The sequence below is a fragment of the Chelonia mydas genome, chromosome 1 (assembly GCF_015237465.2).
Source record: "Chelonia mydas isolate rCheMyd1 chromosome 1, rCheMyd1.pri.v2, whole genome shotgun sequence".
In the NCBI taxonomy this organism is placed as follows: domain Eukaryota; kingdom Metazoa; phylum Chordata; order Testudines; family Cheloniidae; genus Chelonia; species Chelonia mydas.
Genome location: NC_057849.1, coordinates 177,641,176 through 177,654,933, shown reverse-complemented (window position 1 = coordinate 177,654,933; position 13,758 = coordinate 177,641,176). Strand labels below are relative to the sequence as shown.

The window sequence follows — 13,758 nt, the reverse complement described above, 5'->3', positions numbered from 1 at the left end:
AAGAACACTCTGTAGTGAGCACTGTCTCTGAAAGACCAATTTACAGTTAAGAGGGAGGGATTCTATAATACTTGTGTAGTGTGGGGAATGTCTGTTTAGTATCTCTGCTCTGAAGTAGAGGCCAATGAGCCATAATCCCACTTTAATTGAAACTTGTTCATCACCACTCCCATACCAGGCTGAGATTTTAACAGGCTCCTAAGATATATTAGTGCTGTTTAGCTACTGTGAGCGGACAAATGAATCTGGCCTACTGTATTAAGAACTTTACAGGATACAGCCATTCTTCTTGTAACATTCTGCTCGTAATCAGAATGTCAATTTAGCAATTCACACTCTGTTCATCTGCTTCCTTCTTTTCCACACAACCCTGCAATACCATGAACGTGTTGACAGAAATGGCAGCTTGTTTTTCAAAAATTGCTTTTGAAAGAGTGTCCTACAGGTGTTTGTGGTAGGTGATTTTATTCAGTGGTGCAAGTATTTTTACTGTTAGTTTTTTTTATTTTATATCTCCGCGGGTGTGCACTTTTGTACATAATTGTAATATAATTGAAATACATTATGCATATAATTGTAATATAATTCAAAACAGTCTAAATGGGCTATTGGGGGAAAAAATATAAATAAGCCTGGCTTTCTTTGTGCACAGCTGCTTATAAATGTCAGATTAGCACTCACCTAGTTGCTATTCCTGAGAAAGATTTAAATTAGTGAAACAATCCTATATCCTCAGTATTTTTTTTTTCAGATTTCCCCTTTTAGATGTTTGATTGCTTTGTAGTTGAGAAGCTACTGTGTTTTCAAGAGTCTGATATTGCTGAATTTCCTAGCTTACAAAATGTAGTTTAGTTTTTTAGGATGCTCAATTAATAAACATCTGGTCCATGCTATTTTATTTTTTCTAGTGCAGTAGCACTTAAGAGCTCCAAACAGAGATTTGTGCCCTGTTATGATAAACACTATACAAATAAGTAACACAGACAATTCCTGCCTCGCAGTTCACAGGCTTCAATTTAGACAATACACAATATGTCAATAATCAAATCAATGGGAGGTGGGTGGGAGGTCAAGTTAACGTTAGAGACAGGTATGATCATATCAGTTAGTCACAGGTGATTGCCAGCCTAACCAATATTACTGCTGGTCAGCATTCCTATTACCAAAAATTCTCATTTAGTCATTGTGGGTAGTCTTTGTTCATAGTCATGCTTTCTCTTAAATTAATTTCATTTTTAAATAAGAGATAAATGTATTATCTTTGGTTTAAAAAAAAAAGTAAGTTTGGTAGAGAGTAGATGGTATAGTTCGAATAAAACTTCACAAACACTTGTTTGCAAAACTTTAGATTAATTATTCTTATTTTACACTGAAGAAATCTTTAAAATAGCAGTCCAGCACTTCAGCTGAATGGTAGCTGAATATTCTTAATGTATGTTTAGCTGGGAAAAAAAATGACTACCCATTGCTGTTCCTTCTTGGGGTCTTACCAAGTGCACCATCAGCGGGTGTCAGGCCTTGGGCCTTTACCTGTCCTGGGTGGAATTCCACAATTTGCCCACTCTTAGACCAGAACCTGCATTACAGCCCTCTGCTTGCCAGATGTATTATTTAGTAGGCCCAATAGGCTTGGCACCTGGGAGAGTTTTCCTTTAGGATCCTGTGACTATGTACGTTAGCAGCGATGCAGAAACAGCTTTGTCAAGACAAAACATGCTTTATTTTGCCAGAAGGTATGGAGCACTTTGAGAAGTAGATTTAAAATAACAGAGACCTACTCACATTTCCTCATATAAGCTCAACCTGCTTATCTGTAGTTCAGGTGGGTCTGACTTGTTCCCTATCTCTGAGTGGGAGGCAATGCTCGTGGCCTGTTCCCTCTGATGCTGTCCTCCCAGCCTGTCCAGTTTTTTTTCACTTGCACACCCAGCTCACTTCCAAAAAAAACCCTCCTTTTCCTAGCATCTGAGGTTTTAGCTCAAGCTTAGCATTGAGAAGAGTAAAAATCCAAACTTGGATGGAACCATTTAAATAACTTCTCCCCACAAATGATGGCCCAGCTATTGTTATCTAAAACCCTGTAAAACTGGGTTTAAGGTAACAATAGTTTGTCAACCCCCAGTTCCAGTCTGACTTAACCGTTTCACTTCAATAAGTAATTCAATACAAAATTGAACAGGGAAACTATGTCAGACATATCATAAGAATAATGCAGATATCTACCAATTTGTTACAGAGGCAAAAGGGGTAATGGCATTGTAGTGCTAAATATTTGTTAGTGTCCAAACACTCCATGTGGGAATGGGGCCTGTTGTGTTTGTATCTGTACAAACATAGAAAAGAGATCATGGTTCTTATGAAGGGTTCATAGTCTAAAGATGCAAATAGATGAAGGGTCGGGGGATAGGGAAACACCATGCAAATAATCAAATATGGTGAAGAATGGGCACAGCTTTGCTACCTGTGTAGTAGATGTTTTTTCTTTAATTGCAGGGGGAGGGGAGGGAGTAAGGGACTAGGGAAAGGAAAGAAGAGGAACAGTGAAAGCTGTGTAGCAATGCTGTCTTTGATTAAAAGTTCCAATAAAAATAAAAGTTTGAAGAGCCCATTAAGAATCAACCAAAAGAAACTATAGTGCTGCTGTGATGTGCATGCAGCTATTAAATTCAGGAAGTTTAAATAGTGTACTATGTACAGTGAATGCCAGAAGATGAAAAATACATAGACTCAAGGGAAGCAAAAATGAGGTAATCTGAAGTACAAGCCGATAAGATCTTTAACTTCTATGAATGCTTGCTTAACATTGTAAGAGGCAGCATGGAAAAACTTGCATTTTTAAGCTCTTTATTATTTTGAGCCGCAGTGACAAAGTGTTAACACTAATTAAGTGTATTTTTTTCTTATTTGTTCTGTGACCCAAGCTGCAAAAGCAAATGTGTCCCTAAAACTAAAAGAAATATCAATATAACCCACATAGATTTGTCTTCTCTAATTCACACAGTTCACTTCAGGAATGATGAGTCAAAGTCTGGAATAAAAATGACTTGGTTTAAACTTTAATATAAATAGTATGGTTAAAGCAAACAGAATATTTTAATGAAGTAAAACTGGAGTATTAATTCTAACAGCCATTTACTGTTGGCTCTCTTTCCACAGTGTGAAAAATTGTACCCTGTATTGACTTATTCAAGAAAATACTGTCCTCTACTTCATTTTATTCTTTTGTAAGCATAATTGGTCTGTGTTCTCCATTATAACCACTAAACTTTTGAAATTTTATATCTGTTAATTTTATATCTGTAGCTGTTGTAAAACAAATCATATTAACTGTTCAAGAGTTCTCAATTTTCATTTTCCCCTCTTTTGTGATACAACAAATGATTTAAATTGGTTATGCTGGTTTTGTCTGACACAGCTCAAAAGTGCATGTGTGTGCTTATGTATTTAACAAAGCTCTAGAGAAACACAAAAATCAAATGTTTTTTTTTTTTTTTTAAGTGACTGGTCAGGAAGAGTTTATAAAAATAACTTCATCTAAAAGTGCTGAAATTGAAGACTTGGGGTTTGCTGAGTGTATTTTGGAGTTTACACTTCTGTTTAATGGGTGCATATAGTATACCTAGTGTCAAGGTACCCCCCCCACACACACACACACACACTGAACTCTGAGGTACAGCTGTGGGCACCCACATGAAAGACCTTGTAAGCTTATATTCTACCAGCTTAGGTTAAAACTTCTCCAAGGTACAAATTCCTTTCCTTGTCCTTGGATGGTATATTGCTGCCACCACCAAGTGATTTACACAAACATGCAGGGAAGGGGCACTTGGAATCCCTATCCCCCACCAAGCCCCTACACCCACTTTCCTGGGGAGGCTTGAGAATAAAATACCAACCAGTTGCCTTAGCAGTGTGAGCACAGACCAGACCCTTTGTCTTCAGGACACCAAAATCAATCAGGTTCTTAAAAGACAAACTTTTATTATAAAGAAAAAAGTAAAAGCATCACACCTGCAAAGTCAGGGTGAAGGTAACTTTTACAGAGTAATAAAAAGATTTAAAACACAGAGTATTTTCCTCTGGGCTCAGCTTCACAGTTACAAAAGCAGGAACGAAACTACCACTTTAGCATAGGGAAATTTACAAGCCAAAACAAGAGAGAACCTAATGCATTTCCTTGCCCCACTCACAGTTTCTGTGGTATTAGATGCATTATTCTAGGTATATTTTTCAGGAACTATTGTACCTAATTGGCTTCTCCCTCCATCTGGAGAGGGAACAACACACAGAACAACAAAACAAATCCTTCCTTCCAAGATCTGAAAGTATCTTCTTTCCTCATTGGTTCTTCTGGTCAGGTGCCAAATAGGTTATTTGAATTGCTTAACCCTTTACAGGTAAGGCAATCCAGTACAGTTGCCAAGGAGGGATTTTATGCTACTGAATGGGCTGGCATACATAAAGGTTGCTACCCTTCCCCCTACATTCATGACACCTAGCAAAATACGCTTTGAGCTGCTGGGTATATTAAGTACCTAACTTCATTCTGACAGGAAGGATGAACTTCTGGTTAAATATGGAACAAGGAGTCATGCTGTCTGAACTCTGTTCCAGGCTCTGTGACAAACTTTGTGTTCTGTTGAGCAAATTACTTAAGTTGTTTGTGCCACAGTTGCTCTTCTCAAAAATGACATGGCTGCTTACCTCCATACTGCTATTGTGCACTTAATTGCTTTCAGATTCTTAGCTGGAAAGTTCTATAGAAGTGCAAATTATTATCATGTCTGTTTATTGAGACTTCACTGGAACCGACATCTTTTAAAAAGTTGCCTGAAGTACATGCTGGAGACTAGCAGAGAAGTGGTAGAACAAGACGGATCTGTTTTGAAATAATTCCCAACCGTCTCCTCCCATTTTTTTTCTCCCTCAACTCCCACCTAGAATCTAATTTCTAAGCGTAGTCAAATATCAAAAATGTGGTGTTTCAGAACTGGAAGCACCAGTGCACCAGAGAAAAATGCCTGGGCCAGAGCTTGTTAGTTTCATTGCCTGGGGTACATAAGATAATATATTTGCCTAATAGACGAATAGCAGCGATACAGATCTGTGACACTGTGAGTCTATTCTACCACATGTAAGAAATATGTGGATAGATTTGGGAGACCAACAAAAATGATACAGTAGAACCTCAGAAACACGAACACCTCGGGAATGGAGGTTGTTTGTAACTCTGAACAAAACATTTCTTCAAAAGTTTACAACTGAACATTGACTTAATACAGCTTTGAAACTTTACTATGTAGAAGAAGAATGCTGTTTTTAACCTTCTTAATTGAAATGAAACAAGCACAGAAACAGTTTCCTTACCTTGTGAAATCTTTTTTGATCTTTCCCTTTATATTTTTAGTATTTTACATTTAACAAAGTACCGTACTGTACAGTATATGCATGGGGTTTTTTTTTGTTTTTTTGAGTCTCTGCTGCCTGATTTAGTACTTCCAGTTCCAATTAAGATGTGTGGTTGACCAGTTGGTTCGTAATGCTGGTGTCATAACTCTGAGGTTCTACAGTAAAAGGTTTAGAAAACCTAGCCTATGAGGAAAGGTTAAAAAAAACTGGGCTTGTTTAGTCTTGAGAAAAGAAGAGTGAGAAGGGACCTGATAAGTCTTCAGATCTGTTCGAGGCTGTTATAAAGAGCACTGTGATCAATTGCTCTCCATGTCTGCTGAAGGTAGGATAAGAAGTAGTAGGCTTAATATGCAGCAATGGAGATCTATTGGATTGCCATATTGGAGGGGGATGACGACACTGTAATGGTAATAATGGGTAAGCACTCAAACAGGTTAGTAAGGAAGTTTGTGGAATCCCTGTCATTGAAGGTTTTTAAGAACAGGTGAAACAAGACCCTTTTAGTGTTGGAAGCATCACAGAGTATGGGTCATGTTATGTTTGGACAGGATTGGCTAACACTTTTGCTAAGCTTTGGCCTAACTTTGCTTGCCATTGTGCGTTACCTTGCTGACTTGACTTTGTGTAAACTTGCTCAATGATGCTTACAGCTGCTGTGTAGGACAGAGTTGATATTTTGACCACAGAATGTATCTAAATTGGAAGATATTACATAGATAAGAGGAAGTTATTAGTACCATGGACATTCAGAATATACTGCCAAAGATGATTAGGAGAAAACCAGAAAGTTCCTATGCTGAGTAAGGAGTGTATGGTCTGGTCAGCCTGCAAGATCAATGTGTGATCAAGGGAAATAAACCAATTAGAAAAGAGAGCGAACTTTTGCTGTCTATGCTATTTTCGAGTTGTATAAATTGAAGTTTACTCATGCACATTGTATGAGTTTTCTATAAGACATGTAGTGCTTAATATTGATTGAAGAAAAGTTATGGTTATATAATTTGGATAGGTATAAATATGCCAGAATGTAAGGGAGTAGTTGGAGTCTCGTAGGACAAATCCATCATGACCTTGGTAACTCCTTACTCCTTCTGCTTACCTGTCATTCATGGCTTTTATTGTCATTGTAATTACTTTGGGTTCAAATGAAGGTTTGAATTAATAAACCTAAGTGTGTCAGCCCAAGTGTGTTAAACATTGCCCAACAACAGGGATGATGTAGGTGTATTTGGTCCTGTTTCAGGATGGGGAATGGACAGGAAGACTTCTCAATGTCCCTTCCAGCCCTAAATTTCTTTGATTCTATGTTGGATCTTCAGTTATTCTGTACAAGGAATATGGTGAGTTTAGCAAAGTGGGCTGAGATTTTAAAAGCAGAAAATATTGTGACTTTTATATTAAAAAATTGTCTCCATAGTTTTCTCCCTACATTAAAAAAACTGTCATTGAAGTAATCAGGCTGATGTTAAGCTACATTTGCCTACCTTGGTAGGAACACTAATGTTCTTTTGTGATGCCTACAAAGCACTACCAGTTGACAATGGCATGGTAGGCATTCAACTTAGATCTCTGCTTCATGATTACTTGCATCTTTAGTCTTATCCCCTTCTTCTCTCTGGCCCCCTTAAGCCTCCATTTGTCAATATTTTTCTCTGTTTAAAGGAACTACCATCCAACCTCTCTTATCATGCAGAATTTTATGTACCCTGGACTTGTAGGTTTTTTTAAAATACAGTGTTAGCAACCCCAACCATTCAAAAATGATTATTTTTTGTGGCCTGATTAATAAGAGACTTAAAAACCATAAGATTTAAAATAGGATCTTTTTATTTGTCTTTGGCCTTGAGCCTGTAGGGTGCACTCACTTCATGTTTTCAGACTTTTCTTCACCAGCATGAAGCTTAGAAACTTCCTTTTTTATGATAAAATTTGAGATTCTTGTGCAGTTACTTGATTCCAGCAGTTTGGATTTTAGGAGGAACGCCAGACTTCCTGAGACTCTCAGTAGTTTACAGATACTTGCTTTACCCAATTAGCCTTAAGTTCAAGCTTAGCCATTGGACAATTGATTTCCTGTAGGAATTGCTGTGTTTTCACTATTTTATGTTTTGTTGATATTTAGCATTTTGCATTTTTCTGATCTTGAAACTGAAAATTAATTGAGTTTCATAGTTGTTTAGTCAGTTTAACTTTCATGTTCTCAGTGCTGTTTTGTATGGATTGTAAACAACACAGGGGAATATTTGTTTTAAAATTATGCTTGGAATTTAGAAAAAAAAAATTTCAATTATCTTTAATAAGTTTACTTTTGCAAAATCTCAGTTTGGTCCCAAATTTGAGCCGCCTCAGTTTAAAAGGGATGTATTCTTGTGTCTACTGATTCAGAAATACAGTACAGATAATCTTCCATCATTTCACCATACTTCTTTATTGCCAGAAGTTACTGTTATTAAGATGAAAAGATGAAACAGGATTGTTTCTTTCCTCAATGAACCATTAAATATGTAATAATCTAGAATATCTAATAAGGGTACACTTACTGTACTGCAGTTAACTTGATTACTACAAAATGCCTTGAAGTATTATTGGTTTATATAATCTTGAAGTGCTTTTAAATCTATATTTTATCAACAGTATATTCTGAAACCGCTGTGAAAAAAATGTTTTTCTTTGGAATTTATTTTATTATATCTTTGAGGGGCTGAAGTGAGTCTTTTTATCAAATATACAAAATGGCTTTGTATACTTTGTTATAAAGGATACTGTCTTATTACTACTTTTGTTCACAAATGTGCTTAAATATATTAAATTAAAAGCATCTACCAATAATACAGCTACTACGGCCATGTCCATATGTACAGCACTGCAGCAGCACAGCTGTACTGGTGAAGAGCAAGGGTTTAGCCCCAGATTCCCCCACAGCCAAAGAGGAATTCTGTGGCAGAGACTGGAACAATGGCCCTGATGTCCTCTCCTCAGTTTGGACCCTAAGACACTCCTTCCACTCCTGTCTAGCTTAAAAATACACACACAAATAACAGTATTATGGGTTTTTTTTGTTTTTACAAATTGTCCGGTGTTTAATGTGTTCTTGAAAGACCATATAGTTTGCATATAGTATGTTCCTCCCTTACCCCTCATTCTTTGTGATGGAGGATAAAATTAAGATTTATTTTTCTCTTTTTCATGTTTATTCACACAGTTCTGGGAATAAGTAACTTCCTGCAAAACAGCTACCTCCAGCAACAATTTAGTTGATGCAGAGTCAAAAATTATTCAAGGCTGGCTATTCTGCAATCTCCTGTAAGACCAGCAATATGTTTCTGTGGGTGGGGGAAGGATGGGTTCATTTTGGTCCTATACTAGAGGTTTTTTTTTTTTAAATAAGGAATATCATGTACAAAGAATGAATATAGATAACAATCAGCCTCTGCAGTCCATCAGTACCAATCTCGGCAATAAAGAGCACCAAACAGAGCTGGACCCACCCAATTAATTGAGTGAGTGTCCCCCTGAACCATGTGTCCTACTTGACTCTTTACTTGTGAAAGGAACTGTGTCGACTGAAGGAGGAGACTAGTTATGTTCAGTCCTGAGAACTGGTCTCTTCCCCTCCTCTCCCCACCCATTTTTCCCTTTTACACCACCTCTGTACCTACTTGAAAATATACACTCTGATACCATCCAGTAGAGATACTCACTGATATTTGGCTAACCAAAATTGACCTGTTGCTGGAACCCCACCAACAAAGTTACAGCAAGCCTTAGCAAGTAAGAGCAGTGTACCTCCATAACTGCCTGTGTTCACTGGCCCCTTATTGCCATCAGCCTACTAATATCTGCTAACGCTCAACTGTGTGGGGACCTATTAAGGGCTGTTATAAGGAAGACTGTGATCAATTGTATTCCAGGTAAAACAAGGAGCAGTGGACTTAATCTGCAGCAGGGAAGATTTAGATTAGATATTAGGGGGAAATTGTCTAATTATAAGGGTAGTTAAGCTCTAGAATAGGTTTCCAAAAGAGGTTGTGGATTCCCCATCATTTGACATTTTTAAACAGGCTGAAGAAACACCTGTCAGGGATTACCTAGATATACTTGATCCTGGCACTGCGCAGGGGTTGGATTGATGACTTCTCAAGGTCCCTTCCAGCACTACATTTGTATGATTCTATGAGTTGTCCAGAAAGGGCTCAGCAGATGCACATCAGAAAGTAAATAAACAGTCCTGTCCAGGCCAAATTACTCACGAGAAAAAGTTCCTTCTTGATTATGCTTCTGCCAACTGCAAAGACACTGCTCTTTCAGAAGGAGGGGAGAAGTGAACTAAATTTCCCCCCTTGATCCCAAACAACTTAACGCAAACAAATCTAGAGCAACCAGTACAACCGAAAATGGGAAGAAGCCCTTCAGACAGTCTTCTGTGAAAGGCAATGCAGAGCCAAAGAGAACTAACCTTCTCTTATTCATTCACTGGAACTGTAATTGTGGGACATGGCTGAGCAGCTGACATGTTTACTACATAAAAGATCATATGCAAGTTCTAACATGGATTTGGACTTCTGGGTTTCTAATAGTTGGGAGTTTTTTCAGCTCAATGCTGTCATTAATTCCCTAAATCAATGTTACTTTATAAGGTAGGTGAGACTGTTGGCCCTTCTTGGGTGGGTATGTCTCGATCTCTCCTGTTGGAGCACTTCCACTTTTTATTAATAACTAAATAGTTTCAGAGCCAGAGAGTCCCTGATTAACTCTCTAGTCCTGTGGTTAGGGCACTCATCTGGGATGTGGGAGACCTGGGTTTTGCTCCTTGCTCTGCCTGATTCAGACCAGGGACTTGAACTTGGGTTTCCCACAAGACTGCTGTAACCACTAGACTATAGAAAGTTGTGGGATGGGAGCTTCTCTGATTTTGACCAGAAATCCATCCGGGACCAGGGAAATATTCCTGAGAAAAGTTTTGTTGAAACCAAGCAGCACTAAAGAACCCACCTTTTTTCTTAGTGTGGACTCGTCCTAAATTAATTTGGTAAGCACAAACAGGAGAGGGGGAGTATGAAGGGTTGGTGAAAGAATGAAAATAAAACCCATCTGGCTCATGATTTTCTTTGTTCTTATTTTGTGTGGATTTTATTTTAGTGAACAAGGCGGGTTGTTTGTTTGTTTTCCACCAGTTGGTGCTTGTTTGTGTGCGGCTCTTTACAATGGCTGCCAACTTCTCAGAATATAATGTTAATAATAGTTAGTTAATAATGGTGATTATAAACTCAACCCCTTCCTCCCCAACTGGGAAAATTTTCACCTTTAAGTTGGCTAGAGTAGTCAGATCAGTTAATTCACAGATGCATGTGCGCACACACAAAATTGCATAAAGCTCACTTACTATACAAATAATCGTTCCTTTCCTTTTCGCTTTCTATATTCTTCTTATCCTTCTACATTCATCTTGAGTAGATCTGGGTGAAATTTCTCAACCAGAACTTTTTTCGCCAACTTACAGTTTTCGAGTGACAGCAAAACATTTTGCAAATATATGTCAGTTTTGCCAAATCGTCCCTCTGGGTCATGGTGGAATCGAAATGTTTCATTTTGACATTTTCTTAACAAAATGCTTCAATTAGAAATGTCTTCATTAGAAATTACGTTTACTAAAAAAAAAAAAAAAAAAAAAAGCCTTTAAAATGTTTGAAATATAAACAAAATATTTAGTGTTGGGTCAAACAAAATGTTCTGTTTGACCCAAGATGGTTTATTTTTCAGGATTGCCAGCAAATTGGCGGGGGGGGGGGGGGGGGGTGTGGAGGGGCATTATTCACCTGATCCTACTGTGTTTTGTTTGCCTCATACTGACTCTTCTATAATTTTGCAACCTTTCAAGAAAGTTTTTCTACAGAATGCTTTGTTTCTTCAAGACATTCTTTTTTTGTTTGATCTGGCCATTTTTTGCCTACTACGGGCCTATGCAAAAGATGTTAAATTTGGAGTAGAGGCTACAGCTCTCATGCTACAGGGAGTAGATCTTCTAGCAGATGCTGTAGCTGTCACCATGGGACCAAAGGGTAGAACGGTGATTATTGAACAAAGCTGGGGAAGTCCCAAGGTAACAAGAGATGGTGTGACAGTAGCCAAGGCAATTGACTTGAAAGACAAATACTCTGCTTTTTCATCTGTTCTCTCTCCTCTTTTCCCTTTGTGTCCTCCATCTGTACCCTCCATTTCTGCCTGATGTGCTAAGGTGATCTTGACATTGAGACCAGAATTCAGTGTTACTTCTCCTCTTCCTCCCCCACCTGCTATTGGATGCTGAGTGTTTTGAAGCGTGTTCAGGTGAATTAGATATAGCCTCCTAAATGTGCAAAGGTTGATAGCCCTGGATAATGATGTTTAAAGGGGCTGATCTTGATAGCCAATTTGTGGTGGAAAATCCTAGTTCGTTCAATCTCTGGATGCTTGGGCCTAACGGAGGCCTCAGATGTACTAGGATACCTCCTTCCCAGGTAAATACACTTAATATATTATGCTTGCAAGTAGCTGTATAATATAGCAGTGGTTACAAAAAGAATTAAGGCAAAGGTGGTCTAGGGGAGTGAAGGGATTAAAATAATAGAAGGTACTGTTGTGGACAGTTTTACCCCATCTTGGACAGATGAGCCAGTGAGCTATTAAAAAGTGTCTTTTTTCAGAGAAAATGAAAGCTAAAAGGTATTTTTACTCCCTATTGGATAGTTTGTCAAGCATTGCTTCATTCCTTAGTGGCCTATCCAGAAGACTGCAGCGTTGTTGGGTTTTTTTGTTTTTTGTTAGGCCATGTCTTCAGTACCATTGTTACAGTGGCACAGCTACAGTGCTGCAGCAAGATTCTAGCGTAGATGTTTCCTACAGGGACAGAAGGTTTTTTTTTTCCCATTGCTGTGACACCAATCCCTAATTTTGGCAGCTATGCTGTTTGCTCAAAAAAAAAAAAAAAATTCTGATGCTCACTCCAACTGAAAGGCAATTAGAACTTTTAAAACTCTATGAACAAAAAGACTTTTTAATTCTACAAGGCACAATATTCCAAAGACTTTTAAATAAAAATATTTCTCACTGTTCAAAGTTTTTTGATTGATAAAATACACAAGTATAATGGCTAAATTAATTTAAATTGAGTCAGTATTTAATTAGTGGAAACTTACTTTATATTTGGAACATCTGCTACTTCGTTTGCAAAAATCAATAACAATCGACTCTTTGTCATATTGGTGACTGTAACGTTTTATGGCAGTTAATTTCCACAAAACAGGCTTCATCAACTAGTAATCCATTCTCATGCTTCAGGGAAAAATCTTTTCACTTTAAATTACCTTAAATAGTAATAATAATTTGAGTAACTTCAGCCACAGTTTCTTATCTCTGCAAGACAAATTCATTCTGCTGGATTAAGTTTTTATTTGTATTTATATTTGTAGGTAGTATAGATTTATTTATTTATTTTTCTTTTGTTGTGAGAAACACCATTACTTACTATTAATATTTCTGGATTGATCCATAGGAACTTTAGATAGATATTTAAGTTCATGGCTCTGTCCCAAGGAGCTTACAATACAGAAAAGTAGGGCATGCATAGTCAGAGTTTGGGGTTGCTAAACTGACATTCTATCTATTATGTCAGTTTCCTTATTATTATATTTGCTAATAATACTTTGGCATTACATGGAACTCTTGAAGGGACTGTGGGGCAGGAGGAAAATAGTGTCTTAGAGGAAAGCGAAGTAGCATGATTTATGGGGTTAGGGCTGACGTTCCAAGCATTGAGAATTGTGCAGTAAAGGTATAGAGGTGTTTGCGCCAGAAGCAAATAGGGACGTTTCAAAGAAAGTGGAATTGGCAGAATCCAGGGCCAAAACAGCAGAAAAGTCAGTAATACTATATAGGTACCAAGTTAGACATGGGTAAGCCAATGTTCTGCCAACAGAAATTTAGCTTCTGCTGTTCCAGCCAAAACGGTATTTTTTTTTTATTTTGGTAAACAAGAACGCCAAGTCAAAAGTTTGTATCATCCACAAGTAGTTTATATCATATGAATAGCAAAGAATTGCACATACAGACCATGAAAATGTCTTGACTGAAAAATAATTGACGTCAGACTTTCTTGACTATTTGTAGGGATTGTTTAGTTTTTTTGTTTGCATGCTCATTCTGCATTTCAATATAGAGGTGATTTTAGAAGAAAATTTCTGAGCTTTGCATCTACTGTACTTTTCTCGGACAATTCTAGTACAAACTTTTTCTTAGGTTTAAGCAGGGTTCTTTATGAAAATCAAAGTTCACTTTTTCCTTTGAACCAAAGACCCTTTTTCTTTTAAAAGC

The 13,758-nt window shown here is 37.5% G+C and overlaps 1 protein-coding gene across 4 annotated transcripts in view; it reads left to right on the top strand.

Annotated features, from left to right (window-relative positions):
* The window catches only part of GBE1 (1,4-alpha-glucan branching enzyme 1), a 272,537-nt gene that overhangs the window by 192,781 nt on the left and 65,998 nt on the right, over positions 1-13,758 (top strand). The window contains exon 14 of one of the 4 annotated variants that reach the window (XM_043538393.1): positions 2,494-11,158. The exons of the other annotated variants lie outside the window; for them this stretch is intronic. Within the exon in view, the coding sequence (XP_043394328.1) occupies positions 2,494-2,519 (26 nt within the window). The 3' untranslated portion in view covers positions 2,520-11,158. Of the gene's footprint in view, positions 1-2,493; positions 11,159-13,758 lie in introns of those variants that run through there. 4 annotated transcript variants of the gene reach the window in all.